The sequence below is a fragment of the Anas platyrhynchos genome, chromosome 4, assembly GCF_047663525.1.
Source record: "Anas platyrhynchos isolate ZD024472 breed Pekin duck chromosome 4, IASCAAS_PekinDuck_T2T, whole genome shotgun sequence".
Lineage (NCBI taxonomy): Eukaryota > Metazoa > Chordata > Aves > Anseriformes > Anatidae > Anas > Anas platyrhynchos.
Window position 1 is genome coordinate 48494561 of NC_092590.1, and position 25207 is coordinate 48519767.

Consider the following 25207-nt stretch of genomic DNA (forward strand, 5'->3'; position numbering starts at 1 on the left):
CGCAACAGATGCGTGCTGTATGAGTGCATAAAAGCTTTTCTTCAGCAGCAAGGGGTGAACGTGTATGTGCAATAAATAACTGGAGTTATGCTGCATAGGAAGGAGAGGCCAAATGTCTCTGGAATGAATTTGTTAAAACATGCCAGAGGGTTCTCCCTGGTAGGCAGCTGATAAAAGATGTGGGCGAGCTTTTTGGTTTTGCATCTCTTCTTAAAAAAAAAAAAAAAAACAAAACTGCAAGCTCAGTAAATTACTGATGAGGTGGTGTGATACAGAACACCACAGTGTTTGGGTATCGCTCGGTATGAGGTCTTCAGGCACTCCTCCGTCTGCTTGGGCTTGCTGTTTCTCACATGTTGGGTGTTCAGTATGCGCAGCTAGTGCAGGGGATGTGAGCCTGGGGAGGGTGCGGGTTTGGCAGCAAGAAAATCCTGCATCTGTCCTTCAGCTTCAGCGCTGTGATCCAGCACAGCTCCCATAGCGTTTGGATTCCCTTGTTCTGAAGGGTGGAAGGGTAAAGAAAACCAGGTGGTAAAAAGTGCCTGTTGCTGCTTGTCAGCATTTTAAAAACTGCAGTAGTAATGAGCGAGAAACTGATGTGTTAATGGGTGCTGGAACAATTTTTTTTCTTCCATACTGAATCTTAAGAATGGATTACACGGTGAGTTGGGTGTTTTGTTTTAGCTGTTTGAGATGAATCAGCTTCTGCCACTGGCTGCTGTAATTAGCTTATATCCAGAACCATTAGGTGGAGAAACCATCCCTCGGTCCGGGTTGTTCTGTGTAGAAAGTAGGGGGGTTGTTTTCAAGTTGCTGGCTGAGCTGTCGGCTTGCAGCTGTAGCTCTCTGTGCACTCACTTCTGGAACATGCGGCTGATCTGCTGCTTGCAGTGTCCCTGGGCAGCACAGCCTGTGTCAGGTTTTTGTGCTGTATTCGGGAACCCATGAAATTCAGAAGCAGAGTCGAGCAGAATAAGGACAAGTGCACTGTCTTGTTGGCTACAGTATGATGCTCAGTGCTACGCAGCTGCTCTGAGGTATGGCAGGACCCCCAGGAGGTATGCGGGACCGATCGAGACCCTCTGTCAATGTGACAGCTCCAGGCAGAGGTCAGTGAGGCACAAGAATGTGGCTTCTTTGCCGAGTGGTGGAGCCCAGCTCTCTTCTGCTCCCTCCTTCATTAAAAAACAAGCCCTGCTGCAGCAATCGCAAGCTGAGGAGCTTTAAATGCATAGCTGCTTTTTTGAAGAGGTAGGCTGCTGTTCTTGGGCTGATCAGGATCATTGTAAATTAGCTGTGGACCCTGTTGGTTACACTTAAAATTATAGATAGCATCCAGAATAACGCTGTATTTATCTAAGAATTCCTGCTTGTTGTAAAACTTGGCTTTGGATGTGCTCAGCGTGGTTGCAGGTAGGAGAACCAACTCCATTTCCTTATCTTTGTAGGGCAGCACAGTCAAAGCAGCGTGCAATCAGTGTCATGTCAGTGTCATGAGCCCCTGCTGGGCTCACCTTGCTCCTTCTGAGCTGGCCCTGCAGGGAAGGGTGAGGATGGGCAGCACCCTGGGGTGCCCTCCTTTTCCACCCCGACAACCCCATCACTGCAGCTGGCCCCAGAGGCGCCTCGGATCGGGGCTGGACCACTCATTCGGGTAGAAAAAGGAGCAGATGGTGTGCCAAAAAAACCCTTGTGGCTGTACCTGCGTTTAAAACACAGTGAATGCAGCAAAACGATCTCTTCTAAAGGGAGTGATGCCGAGGCTTTTTCCTAAGGAAGAGGCACTTTGAATGATGCAGCTTGATTTTTGCTCCGTGTGGTTTTGCAGCTTTCCAGGGCAGATCAACAGACACGTTTCATAACATGTTTGTTCCGTGGGTCCTGTTGATACAGGCAGATGCGAGTATTGGTGATACTGCATTCCAGTCAGCTGAGGCAGGTGAAGAAGGGCTGAAACAGTGTCCAAGTGTACCTTACCTGTAAGTTGAAAGCTAAAACATCCACCGCACTTCTCCAAGATCTTCCTGGAGAATTACACTTGGGTTTTCTCTGGCATGCGATGCCTGGCTGCCCTGCAGCATGCTTTGCAGGCTCCTGGGGAGTTTCAGTCCACAGCTGCTGACGATGGAAGGGAACGTTTCCTCAGATCGAGTAATTCTTGCTGGGCCTGAATCTGTGTTGTAGAGGGAGGCATCTTCTTGCTGCTTTTTAGGAGAAAGTGCAGGATGCAGCACAAATAGCAGGAAGTGAGCTCTTCATGAACTGCATCAGTTCTCCTCGGCCTTTTCTTTCTGTGTGTAGCCACAGTGAGTGAGAGCATGAAGCTGTTAAATCCTTTAAAAGATGTTATCGAAGGGACCTCAGTAACTACATAGGGAAGCTGCTAAGACTGTGTTCCTCCTGTCGTGGTGGGCTACAGGGAGGCGAGGGAGAGTTTTCCACAGCGTGCAGGCTGCCTTCCTCCTGCCAGCTGCAAGTACAGGGCGGTGGGGAGCTCAGAGGCTGTTTAACCTCTATTTATAGGCAAGCACTCATCCTGTTCGGGCTTGAACATGGCACAGAGGTTTTTTTTTCCCTGCGGTACATCACCATGAAAAAAGCGCAGCCGTGCTCCGTGTTGTAGCTCAGGCTTCCAGGGCTGGTTTTGGCCATGATACAGGGCAGAAGGCACACGTAGCGCTGGGGTGGAGCGACTGGCTGGGGCAGACAGCGCTCCGAGATGTCACCGGGGGAGGACGAAGGCAGAGCTGCCTTGCTCGGGTAAAAGGCTTTAACGGGGAGAAGAGAACTGCTTGTGCAGATTTTCCCCAGCTACTTGTTCACAGACAATTTGGGGAAGCAGCCCCCAGGTGCTGTCTGCCACTCAGGTGCAGAAATCATCTGTTGCCTTGTTTTACCACATGGAGGGGAGGGAGCCAGCTTTATCACGGCTGCTCTGTGCTTCACCTGCATGCATTTGTCTTCAGCATTAGCCTTGGTTGTTGTTTAATATTTAGAGCTGTCATTTTTCATTGTGTTAAATGTTTGTTGGAACAGGGATGGGAAGTTCCAGCGTTGTTCTGCAGCGTTACCCGGCAGGTTAAGAGAAAGCAATGCCCCTGCTTTAGTTTTCAGAGAGAGGTCAACAAGCAAATGGTTAATGGTTAACCTCTGTGACAACAGTAAAACTCATTCTCAGAACTGTAAAAAAAAAAAAATGTGGGTTTCAATTGTGTACTTGTTAAAGGAAAAAAAAATCCTCACCAAAACCTAAACAGGAAGAGTACAGCAGATGCTGTTTTTTTATTTTTGTGTGTGTGTTTTTTTTTTTTTTTTTTTTTTTTTTTTAAAGAAAAGCAAAGTGAGAAGAAGTGTATGTTAGTGTTTGAGGTATGTATGTGTATATGTATATATATACACACCTCTTTGCTCAGAATACCATTTATGGTATAATCTATAAGCAGTAATTGATGTGTTTGTTCATCAACATAGGAGCAGCACCTTCATAGCACAGTATGTTTGGCAGCTGGTGTGTGTATGCGAGGTATGTGAGTGCAGTGTGGGTGCCTCCTCTGAAAGGCAAGTCTTTTTTTTCCTCCTTTCCTGAGCTGAGTTACAGGCACTGCAGTTTGAAACACTGACAGCTGGTAGCATCTGAACTTGCAAGGAATTATTAAAATGTGTGGTGGTAAACGAGTTTTTACATCTTCAAAGAGTTCGAGACACCTGGTGAGAAATTGCTTTCAGTATTCCTGCGCTTCTGTAGTCTGTGAGATTGTATTTAACAAACGTATTACAGAGCTAATCCATCTTTGCAAGTATGGCTGAGCAACTCTCCCTCATGACTGCTCTGCAGCTCTTGCTCAAGGCTCCTCTCTCCCCAGCAGGCTGATAGGGAGAAAACACCCAGCTTTGAGGGCAGGGCTGAGAACAGGCTGTCGTCGGTCTAGGAATACATTTGTTTGGGGCAGGGAGCTGGCCTTGCGCAGAGCCACCAGTGCCTGTGTGTTTACCAGGAGGAGTTTGGCTGGCGAGCTGGAAGTACAGGCAAAGAAATAGGCTGCAGAGGTGAGATAACTGCTGGCCAGCACCGAGCGTCAGCTCCACCGTATCGCTGAGCTCCTGGAGCTGCCTATCCTAAAAGCGCTGAACCCCCCGTGGTTTCTGTAGATGCAGAGGTGAGGAAAAGTAGATTTTCTTTGCTACTGCAGTGTAGTTGGAAACAAGAAATGCAGCTGCTTGCTTTAAAACATCACGTCGTGTCTTCAGGAGGTGGCGTTTGGTAGTGGTACCTGTCTGGGGGGAAATGAGGCAAAGTGGTGATTATACTGGAGGCTTTGCACCTCGTCCCCTGTGATTTTGAGCTGAACCGGTGGCTGGCCGAGGTTCTCACATGACAGTGCAGCAGGCAGTGCTCCTCCTGCAGGAACAACCAGCTGGTTTTAAAGCTCTGTAGGTGCCAATTCAAAAGCATGTCAAGTCTATACGCTGTTTTTTTCCCCACACCTATGACTATGCTTTATGCACATTTATGTTGAAAGCTTGTGATTTTCAGTGTGTTTAAATGCTGTGTCTGTGAAATGTTGGAAGTGATGGCTTTTTAGTTTCACAGATCCTTGATTTAAGAGATGATGTTCCATAACTTCCTGCCGACCAAAGATGCTCTTGTAATATTTAAGGGGAACGTGATCGTTACGCCGAGGTTTGAGAACACCATTTATCATCTTTATCTGTTTGCAACCCCCTGTCCATTGTACACAGGCTGATTTCAGCAAACTAATAATAGGCTTGCTGTGCTTAGCTGGCTCTGTGAACCTCCTAGGAGTAAATGGCTGGTTCTGTGCAATGGACCACAGGCCTGAAGGAAGCTGCTAGTCTAGAGACTAGGAAAATTCTGTGGAACTGCCCAAATCCTGGAGGGAAAGAAAAACAGTTAGATTTGTGTTCTTTTCTTTGGGAAAGTCTTGTCTCTTTTCAGAGGCACGACAATAACGAGATGTGGTATTCAGAGACGTTTTTTCCATGCCATTCCACATGAAAATCAGTTGACTCATACATCGAGGCATTAAAAATAACAGACCAAAAAACTTCCTAAAGTGGCTGACATGGAAAAATGCAGCAACTCAAATGTTTCGCCTTTGAAAAAAATACTTTGGGTCAATTAGTGCCCCAGAGCTTTCATGCATTGTTCTCTGTGATTTGTTCCAAAAATCCCAGCCTTCTCTGTTACAGCACATGCTGATAAAGGAATAGCTCCCTGTCTTTTGTTCTTCCCGGACAGGATTTTTCAGTGTTCTCAAGCTATCGGGATAAAAATGATGTGATGTTTGGAGGAGCTAGCTGAAGTTCTTCCCTGCTGGGAGAAGGCAGAGTTTGTCGGTTAGATGGTATAATGTAATCAAGGATTTGCAAGTGTGAGAGCTGAAGGAGAGCATGGATGATGCTAATAGTGCTGTAGGAGTTGGGCCATCTAGTTGTAACAGATGCTGGAGATTTTTTTTCTATAAATTACCTGTGGAAAAAAATATTTTTAACATAGTAAGTTCTATTTAAAGGGGAAAAGAGCTTCACTTTCTAGTTTGTCTTAGCAGGATAGCAAAGTGTTTGTCAACCAGTCAAAAGCCCTCGATGGATAAATGGGATGAGCTCAGCCTTTGAGTGGCTCAAAACATCACAGCCCCGACCTGGCATTTCCACCCCTACTCCGCTGGCACGTCGCTGAGCAGTGCTGCTTGAGAGCTCCCAAACCCTGTCAAAATACACGAATCAGTCTGGTTCCTGGTGGTTTGGAAGGTGTTTGCCTTCCAAGTCCGTCAAACTAGCAGCCCTGTGGTAGGTGGGTTTCCCAAACTACACATCCCTTTCTCATAGGGCTTTGGAGGGACGTGCGGAATGGATGGGCAGGGAGCCCGTTGCTGTTCTTTCCCGTACAGCTCAGACATCTGATACAGTCTAGCACTGCTTTTCGCAGCCAGAACCTTCCTTCTGTGATTTTTTAAATAAATGCAAACAGAGTGTAATTGCCACATAATCCGATAATTGCAACCAAACCCACCTCAGGCTGGTTGTTGGCAGCTGTATTGGTGTGTGTTGATGTTGTTCCACTATATGAATTTATTGTGGAAGCTTAGCAATTGATTAAAATATGTTCCCAAGTGCTATTTTATTAAAACAAACAAAACCAAAACAAACCTATCCTTCAATGCATGCAAAGCCAGACACGATCTGGATTGTTTCTTGACTCTAATGAACAGTAATTTGACATTCAGACCTTTCACAGACTGTACCTTATGTCTCAGTCCTTGCCCTAAGAGCTGGATTTGTCTCTGTGCTGTACTTCGCTTGGTGGCAACACGCACGGATCACTTGGTGCCTCAGGTGAGGATGGTGCACGTGGCCCTGTGCCCGCCCAGCTCTCCTAAGAGTGCTGGTTCTTGGGGCTTTCAGATTTTGGCAACAGTTACTTGTGCTAGCCAGAACAGGGGCAAAGGGGAGAAAAAGTCATTTTCAGCAATTGCAAAAATAAAACTCAAAAGTAATGCAACATACTCCCCCACCCCTTGAAAAAGTCAGATAGAAATGGTGTTGTGAAGAGGTCTCTTTTCGTGCCCTGAGCCTATCTTTTGCTTCCCTTTTGAGGGGTTTCTCTGCCATCCACAGTTTCATGTCTTCTTCTGGTCCTTTCCTTTCCTGCTGTGACCTTGGTGGGTGAGAGATGTTGATCATGGGCCAGATGAAGAAATAAACAACTTCTGGGTGGGGGAAATACCAGGAGAATAATGTCTTCATGTGCCTGTTCCTTTGTGTGTGTATTAAATACCAAGGTAATGGTTTCCTTTTTTTTAAAATGGCTTCCTTTGAAAATGTGCCATCCACTCCGCTCTCAGCTTAACAAAGGAAATTTACAGATGATAATTGCTATAAGCTACGTTTACTTGAGTGCAACAACTTTAAAGGCCATTTATGCATAGTAATCTGCCAAGCAAATAATGATTTGTTTAGGTTTGTTCAGTGCTCCTTTCCTTCCTCTAGTGGAGTCCCTCAGCACATGTGAAACAGGCTCGGAGGGCTGAGACACCGGCAGCAGTCACTGGGGTTAAGACGGTGCTTTTAAAAGGTCTTCACTTCAGTGATACACTTATCTTAGAAAGTCCTTGAATGGTTCTTTCACCCCTTCCTCTTCTCTTGCCCCTCGGTGAGCAAGGACAAGCAGCTCACGTCTTCCCAGCTCGCAGCAGCCTCTGGATGGAAGCAGCGCACGGCTTCTGCTCCAAATTCCAGCGCTGTCACTTGTGCTCAGGTCCAACTTGTGGCCAGCTGAGCTGAACCTTCCTTTTGAAAGGCTTAGCCTGTGTGCGTAAGGCAATCGACTCCTTTTACGATCAGGATCTGATTTCCTCGTTGCCTTTCAGCTCTCGAGTCTAGTTCCAGAAAGCATTCCAGTGAAGAGCCCCGCTGGAGCATATGCACAACAGCACTTCTTGACCTGGAGCTAGACAGTGAAATGTGGAGGATGTTTATTGTGTCTGCATCTGTGTGAGCAGGTGCTCAGAAAGGGCTCCTGATTCACAGCTTTAAACCGAGGAGTGACTTCTCTGTGTGCGTGACAGAGAAGTGATGTGGGAGAGGGGAAGGCATTTAGTCTCACCGTTTCCTCTGTTCCTGTTCTTCTGTTGTGTTGGTTCCTGCAAATGGCATTTTATAAAGCAAAGAAGTGTTAAGTTGGGGGGAAAAAAAAAATAGGGGGAAGAAAAAAAAAAGGTGTTTTGGAGCAAACTACTGGCCAGTAGGGATTCCAGTAGTTTTTCTGAGGTGAGGTTGGATAAAAGCAAGGTTTTAGGTAGAACAGGCAAAAGAAGCAATAGTGATTCTGTTCCTTCCTCCTGCCCATTTTTTCAGGTGCTTCCAGAAATACTTCACACATACCACAGCTGTTGTACAAAAACCTTTGTGTTTCTGGTGGTGTGTTTGGTAACTGTAACAACTGAACCACTGAGTAACATGGAAAAGATACAGACTTCTGCAGAGAGTATGTGCAGAGGATTTAGGGAAATTCTGTTCCCTTAAAAAAAAAAAAAAAAAAAAAAAAAAAAAAGGCAAAGCACAAGCTGGGGATGAGGAAGAATCCCCGGCAGCACACGCAGAAGGGTTTAAAAGCTTCTTTGGAAATTTGACGTGGTGCTTAATGCAGGGCATCTGCTGAGACCCTGGGAGAGCAAAGAGCCTCCTGCTCAGGGCAATGAATAAGCCTGGCTGGAAGAGGCACATGGGAGGTCTGAGGACGAGGAACCCCAGGGAGAGGCGGTGTTGATTCACTTCTCCTTTTGAAGCTGCCTCTTGCCTCCGTGCCATAGAGGATGGGGACTGGAAGAGGCCATGGGCTGCGGCTGTGAAAATCAGTGAATGGGCAGAGGCTCCAGAGGTTTCTTCAGGGAAGCGACCTGCCCCTGGAAGAAGTCCTGAACGGGCAGAAGGCTGCATGTGCCTCGTGGAGCTTCTCCTGCCAGGTTCTACAGCACCTTGGTGTAATTTGCCAGCTGTGGTTGCCAGTTTGGTATGAAATCATCACTGTCGTCAGAGCAGATGTGGCTTCCTTTGAGAGTGGTGGTTTCTGCAGGCAGAAGGACGGCAGTTCAGAAAGGGCTTGGAAAGATCCCAGTCCCTTAGAGAGTTCAAACTGGAAACAGAGTGATGGAGAGGGTGTTGAAGCCAATACAATAGAAGAGCTGTAACGTAATTAACAAGGATGTTGACTGGTTGCCTTTTACCAGTTGGCTGGCAGGTTTTGCTTTCCTTGAAAAAGGCAAGCAAAGTTGGTGTGGTGTGACCATATGTTGTGATGGCTGAGATAGGCCTATTTTTGTTCAGCTTCCTCTCTGATTTGCACTGCAGCTGATCTGCCTGCTCGCTCTGGGAGCTTCCTGCCAAGCTGAGCAGGAGGAAGAGCATCTTTCTCGTGGGTCACAGCCTTGGTACTTGGCAGGGGCTTCACTGTATCGATGCTGTCTCAAGGCTGAAGTTTTGCAGGTGACAAAGTGGGGGCTTCCAGCAGTAACCTGCAGTTTCTTTCTCGCCACGACCAAAGCTGCTGCGTCTGCACGGAAAAACCCTCCTGTCCTGCCTGTGGGTGTCCAGCCAGCGGCTCTTGGCTCTGACTCAGGTTCTCGCTGTTCTCTCCCTGATTTTGGGAACCTGTCTCTGTTCCCACACGGGCGCTGCCTGCCCTTCTGGGGCTGCTTCACCGGGCACCTGCTGGCAAGTCTCCCATGGTTACGTTGCCTTCAGTTGCTCGGTTGTTTAACCAAGTGCTTTTAACGGGAACACGAAACCAGGCAGAAATACAAAACCTCACAGAGTAATCTCTTAATTGCAGTGCTGTCGATGCCGATCCACCCCCCGTGGTTACTGTACTCGCAGGGGGCACTGGGGAAGGAAGAATATTAAATGAAATAGGCTGAACACTTAAGAAGGATAATTTATTGCCAGTCCGAGCGTCAAGCTAAACGTTGCAAATAAATGGACGATAGAAGTGCTTCTGGAGGCAGAAATTGCCTCGTTTGATGTAGTCGCTGTGTGGGACACCTAAACTCTACGGGGATAAATACACAAAGAGCAATTAATTAATAGTGGCAAGATACACATGCCTGCGCTGTCCTGAGGCAACCCCAAAAAAGTATTCATCAGCAGATCGCCCAGTTGCTGGCAGATGACTCCTGCTGTGCAGCAGTTTGCCATTTCAGCTGGAAAATGCATTGTCCCTCAGCCTCCCTGCAAAAATCACGGCTTTGGCTGCTACGTGGTGCACAAAAAGCAGCGCATGGGAGGGGAGGTGTTTGCAGGCACGTCGGCTTTAGGATTTCTGGGGACTGCCATAAGCCTCCCAGGGCCCATCAGGCCTTACAGACGCCGTGTCACTCTTTGGGGTATCTCACCTAGGTTGAGCAGCAGCAGGCGAAAGCAGGGTGGCTCCGTGGTGGTGTGGCAGCACGTTGGTTGTACAGCTGCGTGCCCTCCAGAGCAGAGCAGGGTTATCAGCAAGTCCACAAACAGGGTAAACATTTCGGAAGCGGCCTTGCTGGCTCCTGCCAACACTACCTTTTCCACCACGTACCATGGGTGATCCCCGTGCTGGCTCCACGTGCTGGCAGGAGCCCCTCGGTTGCCCAAACCTTTCCTTGCACATTGGGGACATCCCGTGCTGCGGCTGGGCACTCCGGGAAGCACGCATGTGCCCGCCCAAGTTGCTGCTGGTTGCAGCCCCTGCAAAGGGCACTGCAGGCACGTATTTGTAGCAAGCAGCAGAAGGGAAAGGCGAAGCACCTCGGCGTGTGTTTTGGAGGGGCATATGCTTTGCAACGTGCATTAGGCATGCTTCAGTACCTGCCTAATGCGCCCTGTCGCGGATTATTGCCCTTGCATGGTCTGAATGCTTTCCAAGCCCTTCTGCATGACAATGAGCCGCTTTGTTAGAGAGACATCAGAGGGATGGCTCCAATGCGGTTGGAAACCTCTTAATAAAATCAAACAAAAGCGACAAACCATGGGAAAATGTGCAGACGGTTCGGTGTGTGGATGGAAAAATTAGGAAATACTTGTGGAATACCTGGGACCTGGCAGAGGCTGCAGGAAAGATTTTTTTAAATAGGCTTCTGAGCATATAAGCAGGCTTCTTCTGCAAACAGTGCTAATCTCTTTCCGTTCCTACTTAGTCCTTGCTGTGCAGATAAGACTTGTTCAACCTGTTACTCGGTACATGCTGTTATATAAAGGGAAAACTGGAGAGTAGGAAACCTTGTCATTTGTTGCATGAGTTGTTTGCTGCCCGTTTCTATGGAAGGATGGAAGAATTTAAGCCTTTAATACTCCTTGATTTTGCTTGTGTCAAAGCCGGTGGCCTGCAGGCAGCGCAGCTGACACTGAAATGAGGTGTCGTTGGAAGTGACACGTGAAATGAGGACGTGGGGCACTGGCTGGCAGCGTGGCCGTGATGGGGCACCCGTGGATGGACCGCGTAGCACTCGGGTCCTGCTGGACTCAGGAGCTGCTTGGCGCAGCCTGCACAAGGTCAGCTGGTGGCCGGCTCTGCAGAAACCCAGCAGCGTGCTCACTCAGCTGGACGTGCAGAGGCGGTGGCTGTAGGGTGAGGATGCTGTTCAACAAGAGATTTAAAAGGCAGACACACAAAGCAGCTGCTCAGTAAACATTGCAGGGTTTGGGTTTTTCACCCAACAACATATATCTTGTTAGACTTCTTTGGTGCAGTGGAGAGCAATGTTTTGTGTTTGTTTTTTTTTTTAAGAGGATTTAAGAAGCCAGTTCTATAAGTGAACAAAGAGCACATCTGCTTGAATAACTTTAATGTAGCCTTAAAGTAGAAAATGTATTGCATTTGACTTCTTGCACCTGCGATAAGCATTGCTGGATGAACTGAGGAGAATAATAGATTGCAAGACATGAATCCTTGATTTGCTGTTCAGAGCCATTTCAGGTGGATAATTAAACTTTTTTTTTTCTGATATGTTGATATCTGGATTTTTTTTGTAACCTACTTTTTTTTTTTTTCAGAGCTTTTTACCACAACAGTTGTTGGAAAGGCTCCCCATTTTTGTTGGGCCCTCTAGGAAAGAGCAACTGTGTTGGGGGACCACTGGGCTTTGCTTTACCGAGTACTTCTGTGCGAGGTCAGGAACATGATGCTAGGACAGTTGGTCTGAAGAAAAAAATAATTCCAAGTAATCACAGTTCCTTTCTTACAATCAGTAAGATGAAAACGGGTGTGTGGGAATCAAAATCTTATGATTGTGTGAACAAATGAATGAAATTTGGAGGTTTGGACCCAATGATCTCAATGATTTCTTGAGGTCCCTTCCAACCCCTACAATTCTTACGATTCTCCAATTCCCAAATCTGAGATTATGATCTCAGATTTGCCTGTGAAAGACTTCCGGAGCCTGTTGTAAGGGAACAGAAGCCTGATTTCATGATTTTGTTCCTCTCTTGGTAGTTCCCTGCTGCAAATGCCTGGTTCTATCTGTAAGCATGTCACCAATGAATTGATTGTACAGGACAACAACAAATGCTACTTCACGCAGTTTTTCAATGCAAATTGACAGGCAGGATGGTTCCTATGTAAATGGCACAGAATGGAGGTTTTATTTCTCTTCCCAGGCAAGCCTAGAGCAGTTCCCCAGAGCTGCTGCCTTTCTGTTGAGAGCAGCAATACCGAGGCAGGTGGCTATGGTGAGAGAAGATTTCATGCAGTACGCACGCGGCAAGAGCCCGTCTCTGCTGAAGAGGCTTGCTGCTTGCCACGTGGTAGCCACTGCATTCCTCTGCTCCTATAACTGACTTGCAGAGCCGTAACAGCAAGATTTGGCACGGAGATCGTGGCCCGGCTGCGGCGGTGCGTGTTGGATTGCAGTGCTGGAGGATCTTGCCGTGCTTGAGCTGACTTGTGTTTCGGCGTTCCTCCACGTATTTCACTTCAGTCTCGTGGTTTTCAGAAGCTGCGGTTTGTAAGCTAACACTTGATCCGGGTTTATTTGTGTCTCTTGGGATGACTTAATTGTTTTCATTATGAGTGGGATGCAGCTAATCAAGAGGGAGAAACACCCTGGGAGTGGGTGATGCTGCAGCTGAGTCAGTTCCTGAGCAGTGGGAGGTGATCCAGGTACCGCAGCCCTGGTGGAGGAGCCTTCAACATGTCCTGTAGGTTCTGTTCTGTGTCCTACTGCCCGACCCTTCCTTTCTTATATCAAATGGCTGCTGTGCCACCCTGACACGGCCACATCTGATCTCCTGTACGCACCCCTAGCACGTGGCAGCTGCAAAGTGCTTTCCTCCCATTTCTCCTCAAGTAGAAAACTCCCTTGCAGCAAGCTCCCGGTGCTGTAGGGCCAGGGTAAATGCCTCTGAAACAGCCCCTGCCCAGTGGCTGCAAACAGTGCTTTGTTACCCTACTGCTGCTGTGTCTGTGCTCAACCTCTGGCAGACATGAGGTGGATTTTGTTGATGGGAGACTGTGTGACCACCTTTGGCTGTTAAATCCTGAAAATGGGAAATGGGGGTAAACACAGATCCTGCTCTTGTGTCCAGGGAGGGTTTGCACATGGAACAGCTGGCGTAAAAGCTGCAGGAGGATTTCTCTTCACTGCCATAGGTAAAACACTTCCAGGCTTTGGGTGGCACATTTGAGTTGCATACATTGGAAAACAAGTTGCTTTTTCAGAAGGCCGTGTACCATGACAGCAGCCTTTCTGCACCCCTGGTGTGCTGTCATACATCTGTGGTCAGTTAAGCACACACTTTCGTTGGTGAGATAGCTCGCTTTCTCCTCAAGTTGCTTCGCATCAAGGTTGTGTTGCAATGCTTTGGCTGTGAGGAACACGACCGGCCCCCATCAGCCCTTGCACATTGACAGTTTATTTTTTTGGTCGGGCAAAAAAGGAGCTGAGGCAGGAGCTGGCCTCGGCGTAGAGGAGCCGTCAGGAAGAGAACAAGTGAGACTTGGCAGGAGTGGGCCTGAGATACTGCAGGGTGACACCCGGGTATGTCCAGAAGGAAGATGGAGAGGGATGGGTGAAAAGTCGATGGTGATTCTGCAGTCACGGTGGTGAGGGACGGTGCTTAACCAACACTACTCAGATGGTCTTTGAAATCTGGCTTCCCTGTGCTTTGACAGTCGACGTTTTCTCTCAGAGCTCAACTTCTGAGCAGAGCCAGAGTTTGTGTTCTGGCGGAAGGGCTACACCCCACCCTGCGCGTTTGTTGATAATGCCAAGGCCTCGTATTTACTCGCAGCAGCCTTTGATCTCGGGAGGCGTGATGTAAATACCTGCGCAGGGTTAATGTCTCCTCTGTCCGTGTGCTAGTTTCTCCAGGACTCTTCTCAGACCGGTGTGGGGGTGATGGGTGGTGACTCAGGGTCCCCTCCCTGGCCGAGCAGCAGGGATGGCCATTTCTCCGAGGGGCAGGTTCTCCCAGCCAGGATGGGAGGTGCTGTCAGAGCAAGGCACGTGCCTCTAGGAACACCATCGAAACTTAACCAGGTTGGTGTGCTCTCTGAGAGCATGAAGCAGAGCCTGTGGAGCACTTCTACTAAGGTTTGCTGGGCTGTGATCACCTTAGTGGCAGGCTGAATTCTCCAGTTTCAGTAGAGAGCAAAATTCTGACCACTGCAAAGCAACCCCAGCGATTTGTGTGCGCGTCTGTGTCCCGAGCAGGCTGATCGTCTGATCCTTGTCGACAAAGTGACGAGAGACACGGGCTCCTCTTGCCTGCTCAGTTTCCTCTCCTTTCCTCAACTTACCCGCAGAGACAGAAGTGCCTCCGGGGCTGAAAGGTGGTCGGACCACATACTTGGCTTGGGGAAATCCTGCAGACGTGTGCCTGATGAATGAGGCTGCTGTACACAGAGCGCCCGTCTCTAAGAGACAAAGTGGTCAGGATTTTTCATTGCTTCTACCCAGTGATTTAAATTTTTCACATTTCCTCCTGTGCCTGCCACATCCAGATCAAACAAAGCCTTAAATTCATCATTGCTCTGCCGCCTGGGCTGCTCTCCTGTAATTACTCTTCACACATCCACACCTTCTCAGAAGCCCTCCTGGTATATTTGCATTTAGATGGAGAATGACAACTTTCGTGTTCCCTGCATAACTTGTAATTAACGCCTTTCCCGACAGCCTTCTATTAACATCAGGCTACCGGGGAGAGGGTATGAGCCTGGATTTCTTTGGAGACTCAGTTTCTGGGGCATCCTGGGCAGAGAGACTGCCTCTTTTGCTTTGCTGAGGGGCTCTGACTACAGCGTAGTTACGTGCTCTTACTGAAGACGACAAAGTGGAGGCTGTATGAAATAATTGTCATGTCTTTGCAGGTTTTTTAGGCTGCTGCTGTAGACAGCTGTTAAGCGAGTCTGGCCCTCAGCACATGTTTCAGTTCGTAGGGTGAGTGGTGTGCCTGTGGAGGCTTAGCTGTGGGTGTTTGGGGCTGTAGGGCCAATTCTGTGAAGGGTTTGTCCCGTGTGAGGAGCGGCCGAGAGCTCCCGGTTGCTGCTCAAGTCACCGGGCGCTGCAGGGGCTCAGCTCCTCTCAGCAGACACTTGGGCTTACTCCTGGGAGCTGCTGGGTGAATCAAGGCCTACCGATGCCAAAAGGAAGCAGAAACCTTTTAAGGACTGAGTAATTAATGTATTTTTAAACTTGGCGACAGCAATAGGAAACAAGTAGGAGTTTGAACCCACAGATTACCGCAAGAGAGGCAGTGGGGAGATGTTTGGTGTTACTTAAGTAAAAATGACTTTTTCCTGGAAAAAGCCAACTTAAATCGATTAAGTTAACCAAACTGGTGACTGGAGAGCGTGCACCGAAGCTGGTCTGTGATGACGATGCAGCAAATAATTGACTAACTGGGCCATCTGCTGCGCCTCTGCCATATGCTTGCTTCTATCAGCTCGTTCTATTCTGTGCAGGAGCGTTTCATGACGTGAAGCAGCCCTTCCAGCAAGGAAAAGGAAGGAAAGGTTGGGATGAGGCTCATCTGATGGTGTTTGCTGTTAGCTTTAATGTCTGGCTTTGATCTGCCTGTCTCACAGCCGCCTTGTAAGGCGGGCTGCTTGGGCACGGCGCTGCGAGAGCCGAGCCTGATCCGCGCTGCTTCCCAAATGAGGCAGGAACGTGTCCCTCAGCCCTGAGAAATGTTGATCGGCAGCTTCTCGTGATAAAAGAGTATCTGTTTTAATGACAAAATGGCTGTAATAAATCTGTGATTTCCTGCAGTTGTGCTAAAAGGAAATGTTCCCTTTTAATGTTCTGGAGGAAGAGGTTGTTCAGAAGGAAGTGAGTGCTGTTTGTGTTTGCTTTCAGCCTTTCTCCACCCCCTTCCCTGCTGCTGGAGTAATCCCATTTGGGAGCCAGCAGCAGATCTTGCTGCAATTAAAACTAAAGCAGATTTTTATTTTACTTTTATTTTCGTGCGGAGAAGACGCAGGTCAGGAGCGGAGACAGACTTTCCTTTTGCAGCCGTCTATTTTCTGAAAATGGCATCATGGGCTGGACAGCCACCTGCCAGCATCTGAAACCCTGGCGAAGACGGCGATGTCAGGGAGATCGGTCTCAGAGTTTTAGCTTCTGTCTTCAGTTAGCTTAAGGGCTTACTTTTACAGAAAACTTCGGGGAGGTTCTCTCAACTGCACGACGAGATTTTTATCCCCTTTCTGCTTTTGAAAGCGTGTCCCCTCCTGTGCTCTGAAGTGGAAGAAAAATTCTGAAGCAAAGCCAGTCCGATAGCTTTTGGGAAGCGAGGATGAGCGTGGATGGGGCTCCTTGGGCACAAAATGGAGCGGGTGACGTCCCGAGGTGATGGATGGGTGGTCAGCTGCCCGGCCATCAAGTGCCGGGGGGAATAGGGCAGCCCGCCAAGCCCTGCTCGCCAGCCCATACGTGGGAGAGCGCCTGTATCCGCCGGAGCCGGCACGCTGGCTCCTTTCAGACCTGCTGTTGTTGGCTCCAGGGCAGGAACGCAGCATCCCTCCACCCCCTCGGTCCCTCCTCCTCTTCTCTTCACACACTCTTGAAAAAGAATTTATTGCTGGGAAGCGGGCTGTGGGTCAAGGAGGGTTCAGGGAAAGAGAAGGTCCCGAGACGTGTTCCAGCTGCTGCTCCTGCAGCAGGCAGCACGTAAGGTGCTTCGTGCTCAGCGCTGGGATAACACAGAGCAGAGACAGCTCTGTCTCTTTGGAAATATTACAGTTGCAGGAGATGCAAGTTTGGACTGTGTAGGGTTTTCCTTTTGTTTGGATGTAATCAGGACCTGTGAGGAAAACAGCTCGATGGCTCTGAGTTTGGATGCTTGCCAGCCTAGAAATAGAAGGATATCCGTAATCCACATGGACGCGGTGCTTTAGAAAACAATTTGCAAGGTCATAATGCGTGGCTTGGATCCTTCTTAAAGCTGCTGTTGAACTGCCTGCGAGTTTTCTGCTTCTCTTTTCTAAGCCGAGAGCTTGTGAGACGTTTGTGACAGGGCACAGCGTGAAGTCAGAGCCCTGATCCTTCCCTGCCGACAGCAGGCATTGTCCCAGCAGGACAAATACAAACAGCCCCCAGGGCGTTCCCCCTTTTGCGTTCTCAAAATCTCCCACTGATGTTCCTCTTGCCTCCACTCCAGCCAGTTTTTGCTCCTGGATGGATGTGCACACACACAGTCTGCTTTATCTTAATAGTTGTGAGGTTACTGCTTCTGGTGAAGAGGACAAAATGCAGTCCTGTGGTGCAAGCACTAATATGGCACTACTGCTTCGGTTTACATTTAACGCCTAGCAGCTCAAACTCTAAATGTTTAAGTTTTTCAGGTTTGTTGTTTGTTTTCCTTTTTGGAAAGGCGCCGGAGCTGAGCCCTGTGAGCTGCTGCGTAGCGTCCAAGTGACGACGCTCCTTCCTTCTGCGTTGCTCATCTGTGCCCAAGGTCAGGCCTGTTTTGCATGACTGAAGAATGCTCACTCGGTGCCCAGCACGCAGTCCATTGAAGTCAATAAAGATATTTTTGCCTATTTCAGTGGGCTTTGGCTCACCCACCTGCTCCACAAGTTGGGACAAGTGACCAAAAGGCGAAGCCTCCCGGTCAGAATTTCCACTCGTTGGCTCGAGCTGAGAAGCGATTCATAACCTCAGCGCCCTTCCCGCCAGCAAGATACACACGCACTTGTGCTGATGTTTGTGGATCACCCCAGGTGCTTTTTCAGTCTTGGCTTACTGGTGATAGTGGTGTGATCTTGGGCCTTTTTTTCTGGAAGAAAGGTCATCTGGCTAGGTTACTGCTCCTGCCCTTCTTACCCAGCGTTCATTAACAAAAACTGCTGATACGGAGTCAATTCTGTACGGGTTTATCACGCACAGGGAGAGCACAGGCCACGTTGTGGACATCCTTCACATCGTGGACATCCTTCCCCTGGTCCCAGCTCCCCACATCAGCTGGAGGCTCTGCGAGCCCTGAGCGACTTGCGGCGGGGGCACCGCCAGAGTGAGCCATGTCAGATCTCAGCTCTTGGGTCCTGCTGCGAAAGCCTTGCTAAACAACAAGGCAGGCTTAAAAAAAGGGATATCTGAAGGTAACTGAGGTCGTTGTGACGGTCAGGAGCAAGTGCTAGGAGAAGGGAAGTTATTCCTGTGGTCGTGACAGCATTCTCCAAGAGGCCTGCCTTCGTCTTCCCCATCCTCACCGAAAGAGGCAAACCATTTCTCACCTGGGGAGATAAAATGAGATTTGACAGATGGTTTGTCTGCTGCTTTTGCCCTTCTGTGTAGTTTAGATGAGTATTTTAAACTGCTTTCATTCCTTGTGATCTCACGCTTCAGCACAGAGCTATGCCAGCTCAGCAGCTCACCCGCGGGAGGCCTGGATCTGAAGCGTGCCTCAACAATCTGCCAATTGCATTAGCAAAATCCGTGCTGGGGAAAGCTAGCACAGTATCTGTGAGTATTGTACTTCAGCCAACGCTGTCAGTAATTTAATAAGCACTTGGGAGAAAACAAACAAAGCCAAGGATGGGTATTTAGTGCAGCAGTTGTAGTGCAAAGAACCAAGCGCTTGGTATCCGCGGTGTGCATTGAGGCAGCCTGAGGTGTTGTCAGTGCCGTGCAGGCCAAAAAGCATATGTGTATCCAAAGACATGATGGAGGGGAAGGAGCTTTGCTCTTTTTACTCTTTGTCACATTGCAAAAAGTAGATCCCCTTTGTGTCCACTAATTTCTCACGTGTCCTCCTGCCCACGGAACAATGGAAACAACGGCCCTAAGCACTGCCAGGGGAAAACTTGACTGCTAGCAAACAACTGATAGCAAAAGGAAATGGTGGAGAAACGTGTTTTAGGAAGTCATTTGCAGCCTGTATTGGGACTATGTCCAAAAGGTGTGTCTTCTGCTTTCCCTCAGAGGTGTGTGTGATGAAAAAAAAAAATATATGTGGCATGTGACCAGAATAAGCAAACTGTGTTGTGTGTAAACACTCCCAGGTTTGTTTGTAGTAGCAAATGCTGTCTCCTGGGATGGCCAGGAGGAAGAGTTAATTTTAGCTGCAGGGTGTCTCGTGTTTCTTGCCACTTGTGTGGCTGGGGGAGGACTCGGGGCACCACGAGGAGTTGGCTCTGCGTGCATGCTCCCGTTGTATCTCTGGCACTGAACTGAATGCTGCTGTTAGCCTCTAATATAGACTTGGTGCTGGCTTCGGTGGGCAGAAGTCAAGGCTGGGAGCAGAGCTGGAGCCCAGCACGTGGTCACAGTGAGGGAGGAAATGAGCCCAAACAGGGGTCAGGAGAGCTGCCTGCAAAGGAGCCGTGCAGTCTGCTCAGGGAAAGGGACGACTGTACGCAAGGAGACAGGAAAAGAAGAAGTGATGGCTGCCACCCTGCTCCACTTTTGTTGGCTTCTGCGGCCACCTGGGAAATGGGACAGGGCTCAAGGGGGGAAAGGATCTGGTCCACGTTAAATCTCACTCATCTAGCAACAAGTTTATCCTCTGGTTGGCATCAGCGTGCCTGGAATGGGGCTGTAATCTCACAGCTGTGTACAAGGGAAGTGTCAGGGGATTGCTTGGTGCTAGCAGCCAACTTCTTAGCAGTTAAAAAGATGTTTGAGGGCTTTTTCGTGCTTGCTCTGAAGGGAATATTTTTTAGAGTTATATAAAGGATATTTACGGAATCACTTCTTACTTCCTGGAATGTTTGGAAAATGATGTTTCATTCAAGAAAAATTTTCCAGATAACTCGGACAGAAATGTTTAGAAAATACTGTCAACATGAAATGCACTCATTTAAGAACTCTCTCACATGCACACGGTTTCAGGGAGTGGATGCAGCCAAGATTTTGTCTAATTTGCCCTAATTCTTTTATTCTGCAGTCGGTCTCTCTCACATCTGGCTGGGCAGAGGTTTCCCAGTGTGCACACACAGGGCAGCTGACCAGCAAACTGCTTATAGATCGGACATTTTTCACGTGCAAGATGACATCAGATGCACAGAGGAAATGTTTCTCTTTAATATTGTTTTTAACAGACGGGTTGAGAGTATTTACCAAACTGGTGATCTGTAGGTCCTTTTTATTATTTTAATTTCTTGCATTGTTTTCAGAAGTGGCCTAATTGGAAGTATAGGAGATGGAAACTTCTGGTTTGCTATGTTTGGAAACGATTCAGCACTAGCAAAAGTTGGAAACTATTTTAAATGTGTGTCTTCTGACCCCTGAATGTGTTTTTCTGCCTCAGTGGCACAAGTACATCCTTGCTGCAATTCCATGTATGGAAATTTGCCACCAGGCAGCATCCTCTTCCAGATTTGCGCAGAGTCAGGAATACCCCTGTGCAGTCCTCAGACCTCTTGGCTAACTCTTGGAGCAGAACCTCTGCTCCTCTAGGGCAAATTAAACCTTCAGTAGGTGGCTGTGTGTGTGTGATAGCTGAGAAGGCATTGCTTGTGGGCGAGATGTGGCTCGTCCCTTCCACACTGGGATGCTTCAGAGCCAAACTAAAAGTAGCAGAGGATCTGCATGCATGCAGTGGGCTGCACAGTGGTGAAGGAGGGCTGAAATACCCGTGTCCACATGCTACGCTGGCATGATTTTTCTTTCTAAATGTCCAGAAATATTTGAGCAATGGATTTCCTTGTTTTGCAGTAGTTTTTCACAGAGGAGCATTGGCTTACAGCGTCTGGTTTTCCATGAAGTCTTCCCGCTGTGCATACAAGACAGCTTTATTGCTGTTTGAATGTAGGGCTGGTGGAGCGAGGACTGTGCATTTGTGGCTCAGGAAGGGTTTGGGCCTGGTATTTTCCAAATTCCTGAGACCTTCTCTTTAAATATGGCTATGTGTTATACAGCTGTCTGAAAACCAAGGGTTGTGCACAGAGATGTCTGTTGACAGCGGTGCTGGTGAAATGTTAACCACCCTTTATTCTCTCTTTCCTGAAGCTTGTACAATGAGGACAGAAACCTGCTGCGTATTCGAGAGCGAGAGAGGCGGAATCAGGAGGCTCTGCAGGAGAGAGACAAGTTCAGTGAGAACGCCCCGCTCTTTGCCGAGCCCTACAAGGTAATGGTCGGGCCATGTGGTGGAGGGCGAGGAGAAAGGAGGGTTGGGGCAGAAGAGCAGAGCCACGGCCTCTGCGCAAAGTATGGTTGGCTTGAGTACAATATTAACAAAAGTAACATCCCATCTGCTTCACTTAAATCAGCAGTGTGTGTTCATAAAGCTCTGCAGGTGGCAGTGTGCAGCTCGGCCTTTGGGGTGGGCAGCTTCATTTGGGGGCCTCCTGTAGCCTGGAAGCTGCTAAGAGCAGTCTGATTCTCTTAGGAGAGACTGCCTGCAGAAACAAAATGCGCGTGCCTAACTGAAGTTGTGATGCGTGGCGGTTAAAATAAGATCCTGAAGGGTGTCTCTTCTCGAGCTGGATCTCTGGAGTTGTGTTTTTTTTTTTCTGTGCTTTTTAAATTTCCCACTTTCTGTTCTTCTGTTTCAGACTAACAAAGAGGATGAGTTGTCAAGCCGTATTCAGAACATGCTGGGCAATTATGAGGAGGTCAAGGAGCTTATCAGCGCCAGGTGCCATCAGAATCTCATAGGAATACCAAAAAGCATCGCTCCTCTGATCCCTCAAGGAAAGCCTGATCGCCCGTTCTTCCCTGAAAAGACCAGCCATGCACCATCTGCATTCCACCATGCGAGCCGCCATCCACACATGGGACCTCCGGTTGTAGCTCCCCCCCCTCCAAGCCACTCCGTTCACTACCCAAAGGCACAATCACGAGCAGAACCAGCGTCAGGTTTGCACGCCAAGAGTCACAGCTTGTCCAGCGGCCGGAGCCAAGGTCAAGAACATGGTCACGGCGGACAGGAAGGTCACACAGGTTCTCGCCACAAGAGAACCGAGAGGCGCGCTGTTGGTGAGGGTCGTGCTACCGAACTGCAGGCCTCCCTTCTGCAGCTTTCTCCATTGCTGTCACCTTTGTCTACTCCAGTGACGCCCCTGTCACCTCTACATTCCAGCCAGCATGTTAATTCCAGGTCACAGAACAGCAGCAAAAGTCATGGGCCGACCTACACTCAAACGAAATCACCTCAGGACCTAGTGGCAGGCTCACAGGAGAATGAAAGTCGGGACAGCTCAGCCGTTAACTTGGCTGGCACCACTCAGCCTTCCTCGCAGACCTTTCCCCCACCTTTGCCATCAAAAACCAGTGCAATGCAGCAGAAACCAACCGCCTACGTCAGGCCGATGGATGGCCAAGATCAGGCCCCAGTAGAATCCCCGGAGCTCAAGCCTCTCCCAGAGGAGTACCATACAGAACCGTACGAGAAGATCTCAGATCTGAAGGCCAACGCCAAAGCCAAGTTATCCAAGCTGAAAATCCCTGCTGAGCCCATTGAGGTGAGTGCAGTGGTCGGGGGGCTTGGCTGGCGGGGTATTTTAAGCCGTGAGAGAGCAGGTCACTGAAAAACAGTTGCTGTTCTGTTGGCCACTGGCAGCGCTGATGGTTTTGTGGTTAGAGAGGCTGCTTTCTAACGCTGTATCTCCGTGCTGGGGGGTAGAGGCCCCAAAAACTGGTAGAATATTGGGACAGCTGATCGTCTGGTGATTTCTACGGTCACCCCATAGGCTCAGGTTTTTGGGGTGCTGTGGTAAGTGACTGAGCACCACAGAGTTCACCAAAGGCAGTCTGCAAGATCTCACCGTAGTGCGTCAGGCAAGAATGCGATGAAGAGGAAACATGATGTAGATTTCTTCCAGAAAAATTTAGCCTAGTGTCCTCAGAAAACACATCACCATTCTGTTTTGTCCTTCCTCACATCCCTTTTGAGCACGTTTTGAAGGCTTAATTAAATCTTAGCACAGAGGAGGACGTCTCAATGTTAAGAGCCCAGAAGTTCCGTAATATCTGGCATACAAGCAAAGGAGGTGCCCTCTGCCTTGTCCCAGCCAGGAGAAAAATGAAAACAAGTCTGCTCTTTGCTCGTTCTTAGCAGTACAGAGCGGCCTGGAGTGCGTGTTTGAGCATACCTTTGTTCTAGCTCTTGTTCTTTCTCTCCCAAGGAGTGAGAAAGTGGGATGTCCCAACAGGCATAGGATGGGAAGCTGTGGTTTTGGCAGTGGGAAGATGGCAGCTGGGCCAAAGACCAAGATCTGCTGCATGTAAATGTGCAGTTATTCACACGCATCCAGGAACAGCTCCTTCCTAGTACGTGTCATTTTCTTGAGAGCCAAACGCTTCTTCATCTGCACCTTGATCATGTCTATGGCCTAGAAGATCTGCAGTTAGATTTCAGTCCTGAGATGCCGTTTTATCGTGTACTCTCCCCTTGCAGTTGTTGTCATGAATTGGTGTTTTCCAGGCTGAGACGTTGCAATAGGTTGCAACAAGGCTGGGCATGGAGCATGCAATTCAGAAGGTAATGCTGCCACTTGGGCCAGCAGGGGAAAACATCTGAGGATACAGATATTTGGTGTAGCTTTCTCTGCAAGTTCAGATGTTTAGGGATTATATGCGGTGTGTGCTAGAGACTGGCACACTTGAGCAGGATTAGACTAGTCTGTTTTAGCTTTGGCTTCAGAGAAAAAGCCCAGAGCAGCTGTCAGAGTGGTTTGGACGGCTTTGCTGACAACGTTAGAAGGCATCTCGCACCTACGTTTGGGCCCTGCCGTGAAGTCACTGGGGTATGTTGTTTATGAGGCTGTGGGGGAGACTTTCAGGGAAGGAGTGGCCAGAATCAGTCGCTTCTTAACCAGGGGGTGCTTCCCCTTTCCATTGTAATTGTTTAGAGACACCAAGATCCCTCATTGTACTCCGTCTGGTTGTGCCTACCCCAAGGCCACCTATCTGATGTGTCAGATGTGGTGGCGGACAAATCTTGGGGTTCTGAGACGCGCTGTAGGGTCAAGTGGCTTGCAGCCCACCCTTTGCAGCACTTTGAGAGCAGGAGCAATATTGTTCCACGTGTTTTGGGATGCTTTACCATGCCTGTGTGTTACAGCATGTAGGAACCCACGGTGCTGACCTGCAGAGATGCTTTTCAAGTTGTATTTTGCATTTGTAATAAAAAGGGGTAGGACGGGCGCGGTCTGCTTTTCATGGAAAAGAGTGTTGGGGGATGTTTTCATCAGCTGCAAGTAGCCGTAGGCAATTTCTTGTGGAAAATGAGGGGAAGCTGGCAAAATGACATTGTCAAGAAGTTGTGAAAATAGTTTCATGCTGAGAGACAGCATTTGCTTCCAAGTAGATTGGGCATTGCACGTCATAACTCAGAAAGGACAGAACAGCGAGGTCTGGATTTTATTATTTGCTCGACCAGATATTTTACTCCTGGGGGAGGAATAAAGCAACGCACGGGGTCGTAGCTTCTTCACTACCCATTCTTCATTACCCCAAAGATAAAGGGCGTTTCTGGTTTTAAAACTGTCTTTGTAAAGCCTGAGTTTTGTCTTGGTGTTGTCTTGTCTGTTGAGAAAGAGTTCTTACTTGTCAGAAATGAGACTTCCCTGCTCTCTCCCAGCTCTGGTTCCATTACTGTTTTTGTCTTATCTTTTTTCACATCCCATGCTTTGTATTATCATGTGTGTGGATGTGTCTGTTTGAATCTGAGCTCAGACAGGGCAGTGCTAGCCACGATGCTGCCTGCTGAATGAAACCTCTCTGCTCGCTTTCCATTAAGCACGTGGCTTTGATTCTAAATGCCTATCCCAAATCCTACAGCTGCCAGAGCTGTGCAGTGGCGGTGCTCAGGCAGGAGTGCTATTCCGTCTGTGGCAGAGTAAGAATATAGTAAAAAGGGAATCAAAGCTAATGCAGAAAACGATTCTGCACAAGCCAAAACCCTGATTTCATTTATATGGTTGGACAACTTAGAAGTTGATAGATGACCCCTTGAGTAAATGTGCTGAATAACCCTCCCGTGGGGTAGGCTGTGACCTCTGCTGACTGTTTTCTGTGCACGGGCATTTGGAATAATGACTACAATAAGCTCTAGTAGAAAATCTGTGACCATTTTCTGCCCATTTGAGCTTCAGTTTACTTTTTTTTGGTGTGTGTATGTGTTTTTTTTTTTTGTTTTTTTTTGTCATTAATGACACAGTTTTTCAATGTAAAGCCTGGAGAGTGAAGAGGGAAAAGGGTATGATGGCACAGCTGGACAAGTCCATGTGCTGGATGTGCAGTTTGAGATAAGTGGCTTGGGGAATGGTGGG

At 48.5% G+C, this 25207-nt stretch overlaps 1 protein-coding gene across 6 annotated transcripts in view; it reads left to right on the forward strand.

Annotated features, from left to right (window-relative positions):
- AFF1 (ALF transcription elongation factor 1) overlaps window positions 1-25207 on the forward strand; it is an 80084-nt gene that overhangs the window by 14960 nt on the left and 39917 nt on the right. For 5 of the 6 annotated variants that reach the window (XM_038178717.2, XM_038178715.2, XM_038178719.2 and 2 more), the window contains 2 exons: window positions 20940-21060; window positions 21488-22396. In XM_038178717.2, coding sequence (XP_038034645.2) covers window positions 20940-21060; window positions 21488-22396 — 1030 coding nt within the window. Of the gene's footprint in view, window positions 1-17675; window positions 17711-20939; window positions 21061-21487; window positions 22397-25207 lie in introns of those variants that run through there. The other variant, XM_038178716.2, reaches the window with a different exon arrangement.